The 20,208-nt window shown below is 46.3% G+C and overlaps 2 protein-coding genes across 6 annotated transcripts in view; one reads left to right on the top strand and one right to left on the bottom strand.

Moving 5' to 3' along the window:
- Spg (dedicator of cytokinesis spg) overlaps positions 1-6,067 on the top strand; it is a 135,477-nt gene extending 129,410 nt beyond the window's left edge. The window contains exons 12-17 of one of the 5 annotated variants that reach the window (XM_078194822.1): positions 306-743; positions 1,962-2,103; positions 2,178-2,853; positions 3,981-4,336; positions 4,410-4,756; positions 4,896-6,067. In XM_078194822.1, coding sequence (XP_078050948.1) covers positions 306-743; positions 1,962-2,103; positions 2,178-2,853; positions 3,981-4,336; positions 4,410-4,756; positions 4,896-5,063 — 2,127 coding nt within the window. In that variant the 3' untranslated portion in view covers positions 5,064-6,067. Of the gene's footprint in view, positions 1-305; positions 744-1,961; positions 2,104-2,177; positions 2,854-3,980; positions 4,343-4,394; positions 4,757-4,895 lie in introns of all 5 variants that reach the window. The other 4 variants (XM_078194821.1, XM_078194818.1, XM_078194823.1 and 1 more) reach the window with 4 other exon arrangements.
- A 248-nt stretch (positions 6,068-6,315) lies between these two features.
- Positions 6,316-19,974, bottom strand: Stan (protocadherin-like wing polarity protein stan). The gene is made up of 15 exons (XM_078194817.1): positions 19,532-19,974; positions 17,805-18,311; positions 16,691-17,737; positions 15,178-16,018; positions 13,221-14,866; positions 11,833-13,146; positions 10,786-11,744; positions 10,343-10,709; positions 10,048-10,263; positions 9,392-9,964; positions 8,552-8,978; positions 8,243-8,480; positions 7,855-8,175; positions 7,214-7,793; positions 6,316-6,729 (listed from the first exon to the last, which is right to left on the bottom strand). Exons 1-15 carry the CDS (start codon positions 19,972-19,974, stop codon positions 6,699-6,701), a joined length of 9,510 nt encoding a protein of 3,169 aa, XP_078050943.1. The 3' UTR covers positions 6,316-6,698.
- Between the last annotated feature and the right edge of the window lie 234 nt (positions 19,975-20,208).

The following is a 20,208-nucleotide window of genomic DNA, read 5'->3' as shown; positions in this document are numbered from 1 at the left end:
TATTTTTGTAAGATATCTGAACGATATTCCCAAATATGTAAGCGTTCGAATAGATTTGAACGGGGTGTATATCCGTCCAAAGATTCTCAGTGCAGTTATGAACAAAGATGTGAACGACGCGGCGTTGTACGTGGCGCAATTTGATCGCGATAATTGCATTCGGTGAATCATTAGACGTGTAAACAAGAATGTATTTAGAAACCCTGATGCGACGCGAAGCGTCCATTAACAGTGTTATCTCTGCCTGCGATCGAACGCCTTGCGATACTCTTTCGCTAATGGGAATCACGTTGCTTCTGCTCCAGAATTTCTACAAGAACGAGTTCAACCGGAAGGAGATGTACTTGCGATACATCTACAAGCTGCACGATCTCCACCTGGCTGCCGAGAACTACACCGAGGCGGGATTCACGATGAAGCTGTACGCCGATCAACTCGGCTGGAGTTCTACGATCCTCCCTCCTGATCACACGCATCCGCAGCAGCCGGAATGGCAGAGGAAAGAGCTGCTCTATCATAAGATCATCCACTATTTGGACAAGGGGAAGTGCTGGGAGAAGGGCATCCCTCTGTGCAAGGAGCTGGCGGTGCTCTACGAAACCAGGCTCTACGATTACGCGAAACTGAGCCACGTGCTGAAGCTCCAAGCCAAGTTCCTCGATAACATACTGACGCAGCTGAGACCGGAACCGGAATACTTCCGCGTCGGGTTTTACGGTCTCAGCTTTCCACTCTTCGTTAGGGTAAGCTTCTGCATAGTTAGCAAAGCGATCACTACACTTTTTAATCCGCACTTTGATTCAAGAAAGACATAACCTTGAGTATTCGAATTTCAATATTATTATTCGAGTATCCGGATTTGAATAAAAGTATTTGAGTAGCTGAACTTGAATCTGGGTGATGAATATTCGCGTTCAAATTTTCTCTGATTATTCGAATTAGTATATATGAATAATGATTATTCGGGTACTCGAATAAATTAGGATACTTTTATGTCCACTTAACGAGTACCCGGATAGTTGAATAAATTAGACTACACGGATGATCACTCAATGAGTATCAGCGTACTATAGAAATCTATTTACGTGAATTCCATTTATTGGACACAGACGACATCAAATATCTCACGAAATATTTGTTTTACGAAAAAATGTTTCAGATTGAAGTTGCACGACTTCCAAAGGGTATATAGTGTTCTAATCAGTTCTATGTTATTTTGTTCCCTCATAAATGTTATCTTCAATTTTTTAAATGTAATAGTTGATATTTTTTCTCAATTTATACCCAATGGGATCTAAGATACATAGTTACCGAAGTAGATAAAAGTTAAAAATAAATGTGAAATATAACATGAAAAATATAAAAGTAAAATAGAAATAAAAAACAAAAAATAAATAATAAAGAAACAAAAAAAAATGAAAAAAAAACAAAATAAATAAAAAGAAAGACAAAATAAATGTCTGATACAAAAACAAAAGTTACTCGTAACTCGACCTAATGAATGGAGTTCTATTGTATCGAGCAAATTAAGATAGTCCAATAATCATTTAATGAGTATCCTAGTACAGTAATAAATTAAGGCACTTGGATGCATATTAAATGATTAGCCGAGTCCACGAATAAATTATATTTTCTTGCTACTGGATAAGTATTCGAGTATTCAACAACTCATTCAACGTATCCGAGTACTCGTGCTCAGGTACCGATAAAATATAAAATACCAAAATGTTGATGAAAGCTGTGGACTAATAAGGTTCGCTCGTCGCATTACCAATCAGCCCTTCTGAAAAGCTCTTAACGCGATCTCGGCAGTCACTTGGCGTGAAAGGCTCGTTAAAAAGTCGGCACAACACTCGCTTCTGGCGTGTCGTCGTTAGAGGCACCCTCGCCGCGTGATTAACGCGTTGAGTAGAGGTGGTTTGAGCGTGGCCGTGTAATTACCTTTGGCTGGCGTGTTGCAGAATAAGCTTTTCATCTACCGCGGTCTGGAGTACGAGCGGATAGGCGCGTTCACGCAGCGGCTGCAGACCGAGTTCCCGAGCGCGCAGATACTAATGAAGAACTCTCCGCCGGACGAGAGCATCTTAGCCTCCGAGGGACAATGTAAGCTCCGCACGGATTCCTCCAGTCGCGACGAACCGACGACCGCTTTCCTCACTTTCTGTCTCGGCTTTCAGACATACAAATCTGCAACGTGAAGCCGATCCCGGAGGAGAGCAGCCTGGCCTGCCGCGGAGCGGAAGTGCCGGAGCGGATCGTCGCGTTCTACCTCGTGAACGATGTGCGCAAGTTCCTGTTCGATCGACCGTTGCACAGAGGTCCGGTCGACCGTGAGAACGAGTTCAAGTCGCTCTGGATCGAACGGACGACGCTGACCACCGAGGCGAAGCTCCCCGGCATCCTCAGGTGGTTTGAGGTTATAGAGAAGAGGTCCGAACTGCTGGCGCCCGTGCAGTACGCCTGCGAGACCATGCAGAGCGTGGAGAGAGAACTGAGGAGACTGGTCGCGCAATATACTGCCGAGCCGCATCGAAATATCAACCCTTTCAGCATGAGGCTGCAAGGCATCATCGACGCAAACGTGATGGGCGGCATAATCAAGTACGAGGAGGCCTTCCTCACGCCCGAATTCGCCAGACAGAATCCGGACATGGTGCCCCACGTGAACCGACTGAAATCCTTGATCCTGGATCAGATGAGCGTGCTCGAAGCGGGCCTGATACTGCACGGGCAGATCGCGCCTGCCGGAGTGCAGCCGCTGCACAAGAGGCTCAACGAGAGATTCACGCATCTGAAGCAATGCCTCGGCCCGTTGGCCAGGCAGAGAACTATACATCAGGACAGCATTGTCAAGTAAATTTTATTCTCGGAGAGACTGTGATTATAGAACTTGATGATCAAGCACGGTAGAACCTCGGTTATTTGTACTAACCAAAAGAACAGAAAAACATTAGGATAACACTACTCTGACAATAAGTATTTGACCAAGCAGCAATATTAACGACTTAATGCGAAACGAAGAGATTGTTTGCACCCAATATGCTACGATATAAATGTAAGTGATACTTCGAGAAGATTATTCGACTGAGCGAGATCCTGGAAAAATGTATTTAATCGTTACAAGTTTACATAGAGGTGAACAATAATCTGCTCAGTATTTTCTGATTTTATAAAATTTTCCATTTTCTTGATGAAATTTTTCACCCGATAATTGATCGCTTCGCCAATATCTTCTGCCTTTATGTATTAATGTGTTTACAGTGTTCATTAATGCTACAGGAGCAATATAATAAGATATATTGCTCCTGTAGCAATACTATAAAACAATAAATACAACATTTGAGGTACAGGATTATTCGGAATACAATAGACTGAAAACTATAAAGTGGCTAGCAGATAATTTCGATTTAAGCCCAATAAAATAATAAATTTAGGAAATTCATAATAAATTTCAAAATGAATTATAAATAAATTTGTAACGGTCGACTACATTTCTCCAGGATCTCGTTCGGCCAAATACTTTTTTCCAAGCATCGTTTTCTATATTCATATCTTTATTCAAGGTTGTAAACTAGAATGTTAATTATGTTTTTCGTATTTATATTCGGCATATGTCTAATTTTATGTTACCAACAGTTTTATATTTATATCGTAGCATTTTAGCATAGCTTTTGGACAAATATTTATTGTCAGGGGTAGCACATCACTAGATTAAACCTTTGTTGGTTCGTAGAATAAATAGTATTATACTTGGACCTGCTAAGATGGATCTATGTTTATAATATAGGAAGTAGGATAATAGAGAAAAGATAATAGAGGACTCAGATTTTCGGATAATCGAGATTTTACTGTAGCCAGATTTAATATATGGTAATAAAGTAGGTTTAAAGTTTAGTATTATATAATTATTAGTAATAAAGTAGGTTTAAAGTTTCTGAACGACGTGAAGCAGGTCTTATTTAAAGCTCTTTCTTGTCCAGTTCACCACTGCCACCGCTGCCGGTGAACGAGAAGCAACGTCCAGCCACTTTGGAGACGGTCGGATCTAGATCATCTCACGCCGACAACGACGGTCTGCTCGAAGATGAAGGGTTCTACACAAGAGTAGACGGTGGACCACCTCCGATACCTCAACGCGAAGTGCGGCCTCGTTCCGTAGGTTACGGCACCACTCCCCCCAGACCCACGCATCAAAGAACCCTGAGCAAACCTTTGAGCCCGAAACTACCGTTAAGGCATTCGTTGCCGACACCAACGGACGGCGTCGATCAGACTGGCTTGAGGACTTCTTGGAGCGAACCTGGACCAGAACCTGCGCCGCCTTTGCCACCAAGAGGTTGCAGTAAGTTCATTGATTAGAGTGGGACGTGCTGGCAAGCTTCCTCGTTGAATAGCTCTCTCTGCTTCAGCTCCTGACAAACGGGATTCAAACAGCAACGCCGTCGTCGTTCCACCTGCTCCGCCTAAACGTTTAGCGTACAAACGTAACACCGAATGGAGCACCGACGACGACTCGGAATCGCAAGCCGAGCCGAACGATCTTCGCGACAGTGGCATTTCTACAGCCAGTCTGCTGGACTTTCAGTCCCATTTGCCCAACCTGAACAACCTTGGCTACGAAGATTTCGAACCTCGAAATAGGTGCAATGATATCATGAACATATCGCCGCCGTCGGTGATCAACGCGCTGAACGTTTCCACGAGCAACTTTCCTAGCGGCACGTTCCAGGCATCGCAGTCCCTGCCCGGCCGAGAGGTAATTACGTCAACACTCGGGACTGTCTTCACACATGTCTTCTTTTAGTTACCGTCGTGCTAAAAGACGTTGACCTTTATACTTTATAATAGACTGCGGATTTGCACGTGAAATACGTAATACGAACGGTAATTTTTAGGTTAGTCCACCTCCGATACCACCCAAGGCACACCAAGACACACCGTCGGCGCCTTCTACTTTGGAACGAGTGTCCAGCCGCTCACAGTCGCACGGCCATTCCGAGAATTACTCGGTGCCAAAGTTGCAGACGTTATCCGTGGCTTCCGACACGGAGAGCACAGTGTAGCAACGATGAATCTCCTAGTCCTTTAGCGCGGTTAATTCGTGATGTGTGCGTGCCACAGTCGAGCAGATCCGATCGTAGAATCGTAGATAGTTCACGTCTGATCAGGAACAGCTTCGAGGGTTCTCACGCGGCTGATGCCTCATTCTATTGGATTTGCAGAGCCAGGTCTCTGACATTTGCACATCATTCATATTCGTTTATTCTACACGTAAGAGAATCCTATAATAATCGAAACGAAGATAAAAAAAAAAAGAAAAAATCTCTTGAAAGCATGTAATTCGACATGGATCACACTCATCTGTGTATAATATGTACCTTGGTAGAAAATTGGTATTGAGTATTGAGACGCCGTTGACGACCCTGAGGCCACGTTTCCACTAGATAAACTGTTTTTTAAATAATTCAATGCATATTCTGAGGCAACTGTTCTCGCCGGATCCGATCTATCAAATTTCTTAACGTAATAGGTCGGAACGTGCACAGAACCCGTGTTCAGATGCTTTCTTTTTTACAAACGGTCAAGACTATCCCGGAGCCATTTATAGTGTCTAACGGAGAAGCTTTTTCAAGGTTCCCTCAATTACTTCATTGTACATTACTCATAGTTCACCGACTTTGTATGAACTTGAATATTCGGCTGACTTACCATCGGCTTTAAAGCAATTATCATTTCGCCTTTCTCGGACCAGCGACGTTCAGACGGAAACGTGGTTTGACATTCGCGGATGGTTCCAGTCAATTAAACCGGAAACACCCGTCAAGTAGTCTCGACGTTCACGCGAATAGTACACTGACTTTACGTTAAAGACGACGATCTTCCGAACCTTAACCTAACTATATATATTTTGTAATTTATTTATATTTTCGATGAGAATAAAGGTAATTTTTATCAACGAGACCGACCTGGTCATCGAGAAATCGTCTCCGCAGCGTCCCATCACCACCACCCACGTCGAACCAACGGGAACAGTATGGAATCGCGACCGAATGGAAGGATATATATAAATTATGTATTTTGTCACATTCTTTTCGTATAAATATATACAAAACTATGAAAAGTGCGCCGCACGATTGTACGCTTCTTCCATGGCATGTATAAAAACATCGTAAAAAAATCGTTTTCTTCGTATAAAAAAAAAAAGAAGAGAGAGAGAAAGTTGAAAGAATGGAGATAATAGAATCTAAAGTGTAAAATGGAAGTGGAATGTATACATTGCACAATACTGAGTCAAGAGTTTAAAGTACTAGAAACAGAGAGGGAGAGAGAAACAGATAAAGTAAATGAGCGAAATTAATTACAACGAGTAATGAAAATGAACTAGAGATCATCAGTAATCTTCCGTGCCTTTACGGAAGAGTCGCCCCATGAAATTCGGAGCTTAAGATCACACGAAACGGAATATCGACAAGCGTATGTATATAGATACGAACAGGCACTCACACATACATCCTAATCGATATGGCTAATTTCGTAAGTACAGTCATGGCCGCTCTTAAAATATACCTTGGAGTATTAACGGCTCCAAGAATTATTTATATATATATTTATATATATATATATATATATGCTAATTTCAATTTTACGCTAATAGTACGTTATATTACTTTGTACGGTGTTTGTAGCACGGAGCCCCGTCACACTGACGTTTCCGCATTAGTATCCTTCCTGAAACACCACAGATCTCATGAAATCGCCGAACACAGCGAACCAACATTAAATGGAATTTTTCAAGAACATTACAACAACGAAAACATGATAGCGATACTGGAAACGCTTACCTCTTCGCTAATCATTTTCATTATCCAGAGGAAGCGTGAATTACAGAGAAGCAAAGTTAGGGACACTGAATTTCTAATAGTTCTTTCAAACAAGTCTCAAACAAATCTCTCTTTTACGCACCCCCTGTAACGTCGTCCCACTTGGAGACATAATTACATAGAAATTCATCGAATGTCTCGTGATCTCACAAATGACGCGTCGTTATAGAGGAAACACTTCATCGTTAACCTTTTCGCTGCGATGACTTTGCCCGCGAATACGCTACCGCAGACGTTGGACGACTATAGTCACCGTTCGCAGCGAAAAGATTAAGAGGGTAACTCCTGCTAAACGGTTGTCCCCTTTAAGATACTTTTGTCAGCGGACTTACTCGGTCTCAGTGATTGTTTGCTCATATTGCTGTTGCTGCTGCTGCTGTCTGAGCGCAGCGAGTTCGTTGCTGTGCTGTAGATCATGGGTCAGCGAACTGGACAATATTCTACCGCTCATGGGTAGAATATATTCCGGCGCATCCTCCAACGCTGAGGGAGCGATCTTCCCCCGTTTCAAACTGCCATACCTCTCCGACCCACTGAGATTGTCGTGCTGAGACCCGTGCAAGCTCTGCCCGCGCTTCAGGCTGCCGTATCTCTCCGAACCGCTCAAGTTCTCGTGGTTCGAGTTCTGCGAGTGATGGCTCATGCTGGACGCGAGGATACGGGAAGCTATGGGCAGCATGTACGGCGTCGGCGAGACCGTATGGTCCTCCTCAGCCGTGTAGGGGAACAGATACTTCTCGCCAATGTGGTGGAGCTTCTCCTCGCCTTCTGAGTAATTCTCGTCCGGTTGGCTCTTCTGGGGTGAGTTTATTTCAGGGTAAGGCAGCGGATTTGGACTGGAGGTCTTGTTCGAAGCCATTTCGTTGTCGGAGATGGTGCCTCCCGACCACTGACTGCCGCGCACATCGATCACTATAATTGTTAATGCAATGGTAACAGGTCGTTCACAAGTTCAGCGCCAAAGGACACTCACCGTTTGACGACAAGTATGCTTCCGGCAGCTGGGAGCTCCATCTAGGCGCGTAAATGGGTTTAATATTTGGGAAGAGCTCTGTGTTTGAGCAAAGTATGTTCAAGTGTTCTGCGGGATTCGTGTGGATGTTGGGCAGGTAACTGTGCGTAACTGGCTGCTGCGTTGAGACTCCCATTGTCCTGTGCGACCTCGAGGTCACGTCCTCTTCATCGGAGCTATGGGAACTCGCGAGGTCCAAGCTCCTACCTCCTCCACCTTCTGCTTGCGATCCATCCGAATCTGACTCTGAGTCGCGACGTTGATTTCGTGTTTCCGGCGGATCTAAAGTTTATTCTGATCAATAAAGGAGGCTCGTTCTAATTGATAGTTTAAGGGAATGGTACGGTACCTTGTCTGGCATGCAGAGCCGACCGATGACTTCTGGACGACATGTACGGGTCCCTATCGCTATTATAATTACTTGTGGACGTGGATGTGTGTCTTAAATGAGTGTCGCTACGGTAAGGACTGGACCCAGTCTTATTTGTACTTCGTGAAGTTGTACTACTCGTTGAAACTCCCACATGAACCCTCCGGCATACTGATTCGGCACCGCTGTATGTTGACGAATACGCCATCGCAGACCGCTAAAATGTTATCAGGAGTTCGAAAACCTGCTACAGACTACTAACTTAAAATGCGTTTCTTGTTTACACACCGAGTGGCCGTTTACATTCTGGCTGCTACTTCCGTTCCCCATACTTCCCTCCAGTAAAGGTGTTTTCTTCCCAATGCATCTCAGGAAGCTCAAGTACAAATTTCGCCGCACTCTACCGTTAATGAAACAGTAGCCGATCAAACTGAAGGCAGCGTGAACCACGACAGCTATACTAAGCAAGTAAGACAGAGATGGAGAATTTTCGGACGCGTTCAGCACTGTCAGAGTCCACGTGGATCCGAGCAAAGGCAGCGAGGCTACTGATAGCCATAATAACGTCCTCAAGTTCCCGAAGCCCATGATGTGTTCCTTCAAGGTGAAAGCTGCCCTTATGGACATCACGAGGATACAGAAGTTGACGAATACTGCCAGGCAGACTGGACCGATTAGGGACCAAATTACAGTCTCGTAAATTGATAGCCAGCAGCTGCGGAAAAGAAGACAGTTTTAATATCGAAATATTGTATTGTACTATATCCTACTATTATATTAAATTGTATTCTATTATACTGCATTATTCTGTACTATACTAAATTATAATGTACCCTAGTATAATGTATTACAGAGCTGGGCAATGTTCGAATAAAATTTTATTAGAATAAATTCTTCGAATAGCATTATATTCGAAAAATATTTCGCATAAATGCTTCAAATAAAATTGTGGTCGAAATCTACTAAATACGATAAAAGGACTGTTTGCCTATTCATTACATTACTTTAGCAAATACTTGGAGAATATATTCGAAATATTTCTTGAATATAATGTGATGCGATGAATTTATTCGAAATGTCCATCTCTGCTTTGTTATAATGAAAATAGTGTCAAACGGGTTTACGTACAAGTAAAAGTTTCCATACTGGTCAGCCCTGACACCAATCGTCAGTCCTACGATGATGGCGGGTGCGCCATATCCCATGGTGTAATAAAACCTCATCTGTCCATGGTTGACATCTCTCATTTCAGTGAGCATACGATACAAATGAATGGAATCTACTAGAGTCCAAGAGAACGTGCTTAACCAGGCATAGTGTAGACCGATCGCCGTGAGTTTGCACGGGAACTCATTAGAGACTAAAGGACTCCTGGCCTTGAGCGCTATCAAGTACAGCACCTCGGCGAAGAATACGCACATCACTAGATTCTTGTGGATGCTGTTCGAGTTAGTGCCGCCGCCTCTTATTAGAGATAGAATGAGCAAGGCAGACAGTAGCAAAGGCAACGCGAGCATGAATGCACTGTAACTGGTCACGTCCTCCAATAGGGACGGTTCAGGGACGTACTCCAGGTCGAGAACGTCGGTTAGTATCGCAAAAGTGGATAATTGCAGACAGGAGCAGTTCACGATCGTGCCGAATGAGAGAGAGTCGTCCTCCACTTCCGTTGTGCAGCCCAATCGGCTCCATTCGCCGGCCCTGAAGATTTTCAAAGAAATTCAAATTAATAAGTTATCGCGAACGTTATCACGATCTGCTATTAGAACACGTGAGTGTTTTACCCTCTCGCTGTGCTCCAGTGCACACACTGTGGATTGGTTCTGGTTTTGAAATCGTCCTTCTCGCTGAGCCACAGACTGATTTGCACCGGTGTCTGCAGAGGTATACCGGTCACGGATTCATAGCCATCGTCCGTGGGAACTAACACGGATACTGTTATAACTGGCGAGCCAACAGCTACTTCGACACCCCATCTGACAGCCACTGAATCGTCAAATCTGTAGGAAGATTTATACGGAAGTATTACAATAAGTTTTTCTTTTCATTCGATTCTTGTAGACCATTTAAATAGATTACCTTTGGGGCAAAAGGGCCCCTAATTGTTTATATTGCACATAACTGAGTACAGCCTTCCGATTAACCAAACTGTTCTTCACGTTCAATTCTCCCTGTGCCAAAGGCTTGATCCCCAGAACGCCGAGTGGCACTCGTATCTTCGAGTGAGGGTCGAATCTGTTCGGGTCCGCCATGTAGTTGTTGTACTTTGGGAATGAAATAGAAGGGCCGAAATGCGCGGGGGACGACAAAAACGCGGACGTGTCTGGCAAGATAACTTTCTGATCAGCTTCCGATGGCCTAGCAGTGGATGCCGATGGATCTTCTTTGTACTCGGCTGTCTCATAGCCGAACAAGCTCTCCGAGGTCACCACGTCCAGACCCAGTACTGAGAAGCAGAATGATTACGTTAGAAAAATATTAATAATACAATCCAGAGGACGATCATCTTGAACGGAACTCACCAACGTTAGAGTCAACGACCTCGAATGGATTAGTAAAGGTATCATGCTGTGAAGCAGTCAAGGTCTTCAGGTACTTCGCCATGGCTTCCAAAACCTTGTCAGGTGTGTCCCCGTTAAAATCCTCGATACTGTCCCACTTTTCCACATACTTGGCCATCAAGATGCCGCTGGTAATTCCCACCAAGTGGACAACGTAATCCTTATCCTGGCTGTGAGTCAAATTCAGTCCCACAAGACTCTCTTCGTACTTCAGCAACATAACCAGCAGGGACTCTGCGATCAACAAGTCTGCCCCATACATATTTTTGGTCATGTTCACTGCCCGATGAACGTCTTTGGCGACTTTGACGGCCACGTAGGTGTTCAACGTGAGATCCTTTGTCTCCAGTGCAGTCAACTGATATCTCTGCTCGATGAAGGCTTCGGAGGTGCAGTTAAAAAGATCCGGTTCCTGCCAGCCTCCTAACGCATCATCGCAGGACCTAGATGTCTTTCCTTCGGCACTGCCAGGACAGTCTTCAATTGCAGTCATGCCAAACTTGGTCCTGGGCCACCATAGACCGTCGGCATAAGATCTGGGGCATCCATCGTACACCACTTCACAGCCTCTTAGGGTGACCTCGGCATAAGGATTAGGACAAGCAGTACAGGATCTCCCAATCACTCCAATTCGACATCTGCATTGGCCAGTCTCAGTATCACAGCGAGGACCAAAGCTGCCTGTAGCATAACAATCGCAGGGAATGCACTCCTTCTTGCCAGAGGGTTGATAGTGATTTTCCTTGCAATAACATTCGCCGGTAGTTTTGTTGCAGGCTGGATCGTAGCCTCTGGACTCGTCGCAGCGGCAGGGTCCGCAGACAGGTGAGCCCCACCAGGTTGCAGGACAGGGTTGATCAGCCTTGATCTCACAGTACTCCCCTGAATATTCCGAGGAGTTGCATTCGCACCTGTATCCCCTACGAGCAGAGAAAAAATGAGGTATATTACAAGGTATATTACATATTTATTATTTTACAATAAATAAGTACATATTAAATTTAGAACCTGCGAGAGTGGTGATCCTCGATGCAGGTGCCGGTGTTGTTGCAGGGTTTTAAGTCACAGACTCGCTTGCAATCTCGACCCACTCTTCCAACAGCACAGACGCACTCGCTGGCTTTCCATTTCGCCTCGCAAATTGAAGCTTCGGGGCAGTCGAGGTTACACTCCTCCTCAGAACTGCAGCCAGTGGCAACGTTCTCCTGCACCGTCGGTCTCAGTAGGACGCTCTGATTAGTGCCGATGCGAATGTCCTGGAGACAGCCGTCGTAGAACGGCAAATCGGTGATCATAGACTGCTCGGGTCCCCCGACCAAGATCCTGCCTACATAAAGTCCCTGCAATTTGGCGGGCAACGCTGAAGACATAGGCCTGTTGCGATAGTCGATGTCCAAGGACACCTGACCACTCTGCCAAACAATCTCTATCCTGTGCCACTCGCCGTCCGCCACGTTGTTCCATGTTTGAATGATATCTGTACCATCCAGCAGAGCTACCAGCTTCTCTTCTCGGATCTCTAACAAAACCGAACTGTTTTGACCAATTTGCACGTTCATTACAAAAGCCTGCTTGGCCCTGGTCCTCAGGCTGAGAGCTGTGAGCCAGGGCAGTTGGATGGGTCTTAGCAGAGGATTAAAACTCAGCATCCCGACACCGTGAAACCTCCATGGTTTGCCCACTTCGTCGGCACAAGTAGGACCCGCGAAATTCTCCTCGCAGTCACAGACGAAGCCTGACCAAATCTCCCTGCACTTGCCGTTGTTCTTGCAAGGGGCAGAAGAACAGAACGACGCTTTCTCGGGGCAGCCTGGATTGGTGCCATTGTCAGCGACGAACGAGTTCAGATCAATGAAAGTGTGATCAATAAACAGGTCGCTGATACAGCCGACAAAGTCCTTATTTGTGATCGGGAAGCTGGACGGTATAGCGGGCAAGCCACCGAGTTGTAGAGGTCCTGTGAGGTCTAGGAATCTGTGGCAGGTCTCTGTAACAATGCTGCAGCGGTCTTCGAGCACCCGCACGCTTCTGCCGGCACAAGACCACTTCGATCCGAGGCGATCACCGTATTCTAGCGCCAGAGCGACGTCACAGTTGTCCAAGGACAGTGTCACGGTTTTGTTGATGTAGGAAACTTCTACTTCGTGCCACTGGCCATCGGATATCCCGCCAGGTATGCTGGCTGCCGCTCTTGTAATGTTGTCTCCCAGTGAGAAACTGAACTGGATTTCGGAGTCCACGATTTCCAGCGCAATGAAATCGTGTTTGTCGTTGTAGCGGCCATTGTAGAGGAGCAGTCCATTTGGAGCCTCGGTGGCAAACCTGTAAGCGATTTTAGGATTAGCACTGAATAAATACCCAAATGTAAGTATTAATGCCTAGCACTGACAACAAACCTGAGTCGGATGTGGAGTCGGTGTCTCTGTCGAAGAGAAGCGAAAGTAAGGAAAGTGGAAGGTCCGAAGCTGCGAGCTTTGAGCTCGCAAAGCGGTGTCACGCTCTCCAAAGTTGTAACCGGACATCCTTCGCAAGTGAAGCCTCCTGTGACCTTAGCGATGCACTGGGAGCCACCTTTACACACCCCGGGTGAACACGAATCCTGATCTAGCGAGATCTCGCAGTTGGCGCCCGCATACTCGGGGCTACAGGAACAAGCGTACCCGCCCTCCTTCCGATAGCACGTCCCGCCATTGATGCAAGGGTTTGAGTAGCAAAGATTAACTTCCGTGTCGCATAGATAGGATTCTTTGCTTCCGGTAAAGCCCATAGCACACCGACATGCGAACGTCGTCACCGGATAAATCGGCCTGAAGAGCACGGTATCGCTGCTGGCGAAGCCAGAAGCATTGCCGAACTTTAGAACAGTTAAACATTCCTCGAAGTTCAAGCAGGGTTCCCTGACGCAAAGATTGTCGTCAAACGGCAGCACGGTGACGGTAGCCAGCCTCGCCAGGATGCCTCTGTTCAAGTACACGCGTTCCTGAAGGAACTGTGGACTATAGAACTCGTCCGTGACTCCCGGCTCTACTCGGCGTGCAGAGAAGCTTACATTCAAGATCTTCCGGTCGACGTTAGCGTCCTCTTGAATACTAAAGAGGAATATATTCTCCCTCGGGCAGGGAATAATCGCTGCTAAACCATCCAAATAGTAGCCCAACAAGGGGCTGAGGAAAGCCTCCGCCGTCATATCGTCCAATCTTACGGTGATCGAGTTTAGAAGCATTTTATCGGTGATCAATCTCACGGAAAGCATCATGGTGGCCTTAATCTCGTTAATGCCGTCCGTGACGGAAACCTCCATGGTCGCTACGCGGGGAACGTTCGTATTGAGTTGTGGAGACAGTCTAATTTCGCCTGTGGTGCGATTCAAATCTATTAGGTTTGCATTGTTGCCGGCTAAGATGGTGTAGGTCAGCTTGTCCGTGATATCCGCGTCCACTGCGGGAATTTTGCCTATGGGGGTGGTGGGAAAGAAGTCTTTGAAGTTGTTGAAGATGATCTGAAAGTCCTTCAAAACCGGCGCGTTGTCGTTCACATCGGTCACCATAATTTGAACCAGGGCGTCCGACCTTAACGGTGGCGAAGCTGCTCGCACCACTAGCTCAAACTTCTTGTTGGAAGATTCGTAGTCTAGTTCTTCGAGAGTGATAAGTTCTGCGCGATCGGCGCCTGGTCTCACATTCAGAGCAAATCTGTTTGAGTCTTCTCCGCCAATTATAGAGTACTGAACAACTGCATTTGGACCCTCGTCAGGGTCGTGGGCGTAGATCTCGCCAACGGTTGAACCAATCGGGGAATTCTCCGCAATGTACAGGACTATTTTATCGTTCTCAAAGGCAGGTGGAGAGTCGTTCACATCCTCGATCTTGATGATCACTGGCACTACCGAAGATAGAGATGGGGAACCTCTATCCATGGCTACTGCTTTTAAGGTGTATCTTGCGACGGATTCTCTGTCTAACGGTTTCGCCGTGCGAATTATACCAGTGGTCGAGTCCACCGCGAAGGCTCCGTCGCCGTCGTCTTCCAGAGCGTATCGAACCTGACGAAAAGAATGGCATTGTTAGTTGACAATCTTGAACCCATTTCAGATGAAGTAGTTTGTACATTAGAGTCGTTAATCTTAAAAGGGCCAAACAATTAACAGCGCTGTGCAAGCATCAATTTTAATAAGCCACGGCGTCAGAAAGTTCACAAAGCAACAAAACATTCTTCATGAATTATAAAGCAGCAACGTCATCGCCCTCTTCATCGCCCTCTCTGCACTTCAGAGCCACTCGAGACGCAGCATATTACAGAGGTTACTCGAGAACAAAGAAGCCACGCGGAACAAAGCTCCTGGGAGACACTCACCCTCCCATTGAGATCCGTATCCGCATCAGTGGCGGATACCCTGAGGACGCTGGTGCCCACCAGAACGTCTTCCGGAATGGATCCTTGATACTGAGGGGCTTCGAAGGCCGGGGCGTTGTCATTCACGTCGGTCACTGATATCTCCACGTCGGTGGTGTCGGAGAGGGGAGGAACACCCCCGTCTCTGGCAGTTACAGTCAGCAAATAAGCTGGAACTAATTCGCGATCGAGCGGTTTAGTGGTGGTGATGGCTCCCGTTTGAGGGTTGATGGTGAACTCCGAAGCTCCTTGGCTGCCACTGTCAGTGTCCAAGCTATAGGTGACCTGAGCGTTCTTCCCCACATCTGAATCGGTAGCGCTGACAACCAAAACAGTCGTACCAATAGGGGCGTCTTCGAACACGGAGACAGAATAGGGCGCGTTCTCGAATACGGGTGAGAAATTATTGGCGTCCGAGATGTTGACGTAAACCAGGGCCGTGTCTGTCCTTCCTCCGCTGTCGGAGGCCGTGACGGTAAGCACGAATCTCTTCTCCTGTTTGTAATCCAACGGTTGGGCCACCGTGATCAACCCGCGACCGTTCTGAGATGCTATAGAGAAACGACCTCTAGTGTTGCCTGCGGTAATTTCGTAGTGGATCCTAGCGTCCTCGTCAGGGTCCGTTGCTGTAACGGATGTAACCGGAGTTCCCGGTGGATCGTCCTCTGACACGACAGCTTCGTAGTTCTTGGGGTCGAAGTAAGGGTCGTTGTCGTTGACGTCTGTCACTGAGATTATCACGCTGGCGCTCGCTGTCTTTGGCACTTCACCCGAGTCCGCTGCTATGACAGTGAACTGGTATCTGCAAGGATCATGAAATAATCAAATACAATTGCAAATTATACAGTCTTCAACACTTATTATTACACTGCGGATTTATTATCGCATTTATGCATTTGTTCTTTGTTATATACAAATTTCTTTACTTTTAAGGATCTGTTGCAAGTGTAACTATTATATTATACCAACTCAGTTTTATATACATGAATTTCACTAATAAGTCAGATAAAATGGGAATACTGCAGGTCAACCAAAATTATTTTGGTTTTAGAGTTAAGATGGCGTCGAGCGCGAAGGGTTCAAAGGAACTGAAAATATTGAATGAACCCTTTGCACTCCATGCCATTTTAAGCCTAGATCTAAAATAGCTGGTTTCAATCAGCTGCATTTCCATTTTATATAACTTGGTACAATTTATGAACATGTATTTGAGTCTAGTGAATCATGAAACTGTTATGCTTTTAACAATCTTTTAAATAGAAGGGTCTTTAATAATGTCAAAATTAGTTTGGAAATGATATAACGATTTTTATTGGCGCCTCAGAGACGCCACTCGAGTGCTAAGGCTTGAAATTATTGAAGAATGATAAAAGCTTGTTAGGTTCCTATGTCTTACAATTTCGGTAAACAATTTTTATTTTGCGTAGAGATCTTTAGTCCACTTATCATTCAGAATATTGTTAATAAAGGCTACCTAGAACATTGTTCCCGGTCAAGCTGCTTTGTCGTATAGATCCAGCCGCTCTCGCTATTCACGGTGATAGGGAAATTCTCCGTGGAGGCGCCAGAAAAATCCCTGGCCCCTATAGTGTACTTTATCTGTGCATTGGCGCCCTCGTCAGCGTCGTAAGCCTGTATCCTCAGCATCGAGTATCCAACAGGCACATTCTCGGACACGGACTCTTGAAAATGACTGGTATAAAACCTAGGCGCATTATCGTTAACATCCTTCACATGGACCAGCAGCTGTGTCGTATTCGACCTGGCAGGAGAGCCTCCATCCTGAGCTCTAATGACGATCTTATAGCTCCTGGTCGACTCGTAGTCGAGAGATTTAACCAGAGCCACGTCGCCGCTCATGGAGTCGATGGAAAAAGTGTTTTGCGTGTTCCCGCCGATGATCGCGTATCTAACAGCGGCATTACTGCCGGCATCGGCGTCCGTGGCTCTTATGCGAGCTATCACAGGGTTGGCAGTGTAATCAAGATCCTCCGGTATCCACACAGAGTAAGTTCTTTCAGTAAATTGAGGATAATTATCATTATCGTCCAAAACACGGACCACCAAAGTCGCATTTGCTGTTTTCCTAGCGGAGGGTGGTGTAGCCTGATCAGAAACGCTGAGAAGGACCGTGTAGGCCTCGGTTTTCTCTCTATCTAGGGGTGTGCGAGTGGTTACCACCCCCGACCTAGAGTCTATTCGAAACGTAAGAGCATCGTCTTCGTTTGGAACACCGTTCCCGCTGGTGGTCGACAAAATAGAGTACTCCACCTCTGCGTTTCTGCCAGCATCCTGATCCGTTGCCTTCACTGTGACCACTGTGGACCCCACAGGCACACTTTCTCTGATTGTCGCGTCGTACTCTCGCCATTCGAAGCTCGGAGCGTGATCGTTGGCGTCCAGCACGTTGACTTGCAGGGTTGTGGTTCCTGTCCTCGGTGGAAACGAGTCGTCCATAGCCAGCACACGGAAATAGTGAACGTCCACGCTCTCCCTGTCCAGCCTTGCCCTTGTGGTGACCCTGCAAGAAGACGGCGAGTCAACTATCGGTAAACCTGGATGCGAATTAAATTGGTTCCAGTTCTTACCTGCCGGTAACAGGGTCAAGGAACAGCAGCGACTGCGACCTGGCGTCCAAGAGAGAGCTCATCGAGTATCTAACGGTACCCCCTTCAGGGTCCCTAGCTCTTACAGAGGTGACATAAACGCCAGGCTCCTTCTCCTCCTCCACCGCGCCCGTGTACAAGGGCTGCTCGAAGTAAGGCGACTGGTTCTTTAGCTCTCGCCTCACGCGTCGACCCAAATCCGTGTCGTCCAGCTGCCTATGGTGGAACACGATCTTCAAACGATGCTCGGCGTCCGTCAACCGCGACTCCATGCCGCAACGAAGGTTCATCGACACCGAGATTTTCCACAGTGGATCCACCAAGCACTGCTCCGAAGCCGAGACCAGGTCGCCTGCCGCACCCTCGATCAGGAACCTGGGGTCTGCCACGCCACCCCATCGTGTCTCGCACTCCTTCAAGGCCGTTTGAGGCAGGAAATCCCGCAAAGCTGCCACCAACTGCGACGTCCGTAGGCAGACCTCGGTAAACCTGTTCACCCAGAATAACAATCTTATCAGCTGCTGCCTAGACCACCGGCGGTTAGAGTATCTTGGGGCGACGATTGTCGCGCGCTCGTATGTCATGGCAATGGCAAGGTTATGTAGGTTATGGCAACGGCAATGGTAACTGACTTTTGACGACCGTTTCATGCTAATCATCCGGCAATATCGGAATGAGACATCGATCGCCATGGGAGGGCAGTTAGTTCGAGCGATCGTTGCAGGTAAATTATGTTTGTTGTGGGCTGAGATAGACAACTTAAAGGCGAATCAATTTTATTTCAATATGTTAAGGTCACTGTCTACCCACCCAGTTTGCAATGACTTAATTTATCGCCGATAAATCCTTTAATCAAACTATAAATGTAAACTATATACTACAAGTAACCATAGTTATTGCGTGAATAACTATTGTATATTCTTAGTGTATTGTATATCTACACTGTCACTTTAATCGTTTACTGTAACAACTAATAATACAATTGAGTAAAGCATATGAATTACGAATTATAATATAATTGAATTACTTTGTAATTTATCTAGCTACCAATCTGGTGATATGAATTATAAATCGCAATGCAGTTGAATTACATTACTTTGTAATTCATCTAGTTGCCATTTTGATGATATGAATTACAAATTAGAAATCAATTGCATTACTTTGTCGCTTACTCCTGCATTCGTCGATCGCATAAACGTCGTTACACGACAATGCGCGACCATATACAGCAAGGGTGATTCAAGAAAAAATTCTCGAGTTTGGATAGTTTGTTTTATCACATCCACCTTACTCCCCGAATCTTGCCCCGACAGACTACCACCGTTTCTGATCATTGACAAAACTTTTTGAGTGGAAAAACCTTGAATTCTGAGGAGCAAGTCAGGCAGGCTGTCGAAAACTTCTCCCAGTCCAAACCAACCACGTTTTACAAGGAAGGAATTGATAAACTGCCAAGCAGGTGGGAGAGGGACATACCTAATAAATTAATATGATTTTGTTATTCAATGAGAGCATAATAAATGTATGATAAAAAGACTGATGTTACTTATGACTCGACCTAATAATTGATCAGCCCACAGTAACCGGCACCACTAGCCCTCTAGCTTACCAATACCCTGGATTTCGAAGTTCTGCGGGGAAGTGAACGCAAAGGAGAATCAATTGAATTTTGGCATCGTGCAAGCTCAGTAAAACGTCGGTTGACTCACCTGTCGGCGCTGGGCATAGCATAGGATGCCAGCGTCTCCGCCATCCATCCTCTGGTCGCAGCTAGATCCCGGTTCTCGCCGCCGCATCCGGTGATCAATATCCTCAAAGGTAAACTGTAATAGTCGATCGTCGGCCTGCCCAATCTAGAGCTCGTCGAATCCACGTAGAAGGTGAAGACCCTTGGATACTGGAGACCATCGCAGCTCAAAGGTCGCGCCAAGGTGACGCGACCGTTGTGCGGGTGCACTTTGAGGAGCTTCCTGGCAAACCAGGCGGTTCGTTCGTTGGAGACCTCGTATTTCCGGCGACCGCCCAATTGGGGCACGCCGGCCTCGAACACCACGGTGCCAGACGGCGTGCTGGAAGACAGCACTGCCAGGTAGGCGTCGCTCAGGGCCCACAAGGACGCGAGGATCGGCAGGACCCATTTCCACCTAGCCATTTCTGCCGCCCTCTTACTGCGCCTGCTCGTGACCTTCCCTCGAAAACGAGCGTCCCATCCTCGCCGAGTCGTTACCTGGTGCCGCGGGCCTCAACTCGCCGCCATCTTGCGTCTCACCTGCAACAGCCAGCAAAGGATACTGCAGATACAATTCGGAACTAACAAATCTTTACGCTGCGTGCGAATATGTCATATTTGTAATGGGTCGTGTAATTCATTCGCATAATTTCATTA

Source organism: Augochlora pura, chromosome 11, assembly GCF_028453695.1.
Source record: "Augochlora pura isolate Apur16 chromosome 11, APUR_v2.2.1, whole genome shotgun sequence".
Lineage (NCBI taxonomy): Eukaryota > Metazoa > Arthropoda > Insecta > Hymenoptera > Halictidae > Augochlora > Augochlora pura.
This window is presented reverse-complemented; position numbering and strand designations above follow the sequence as displayed.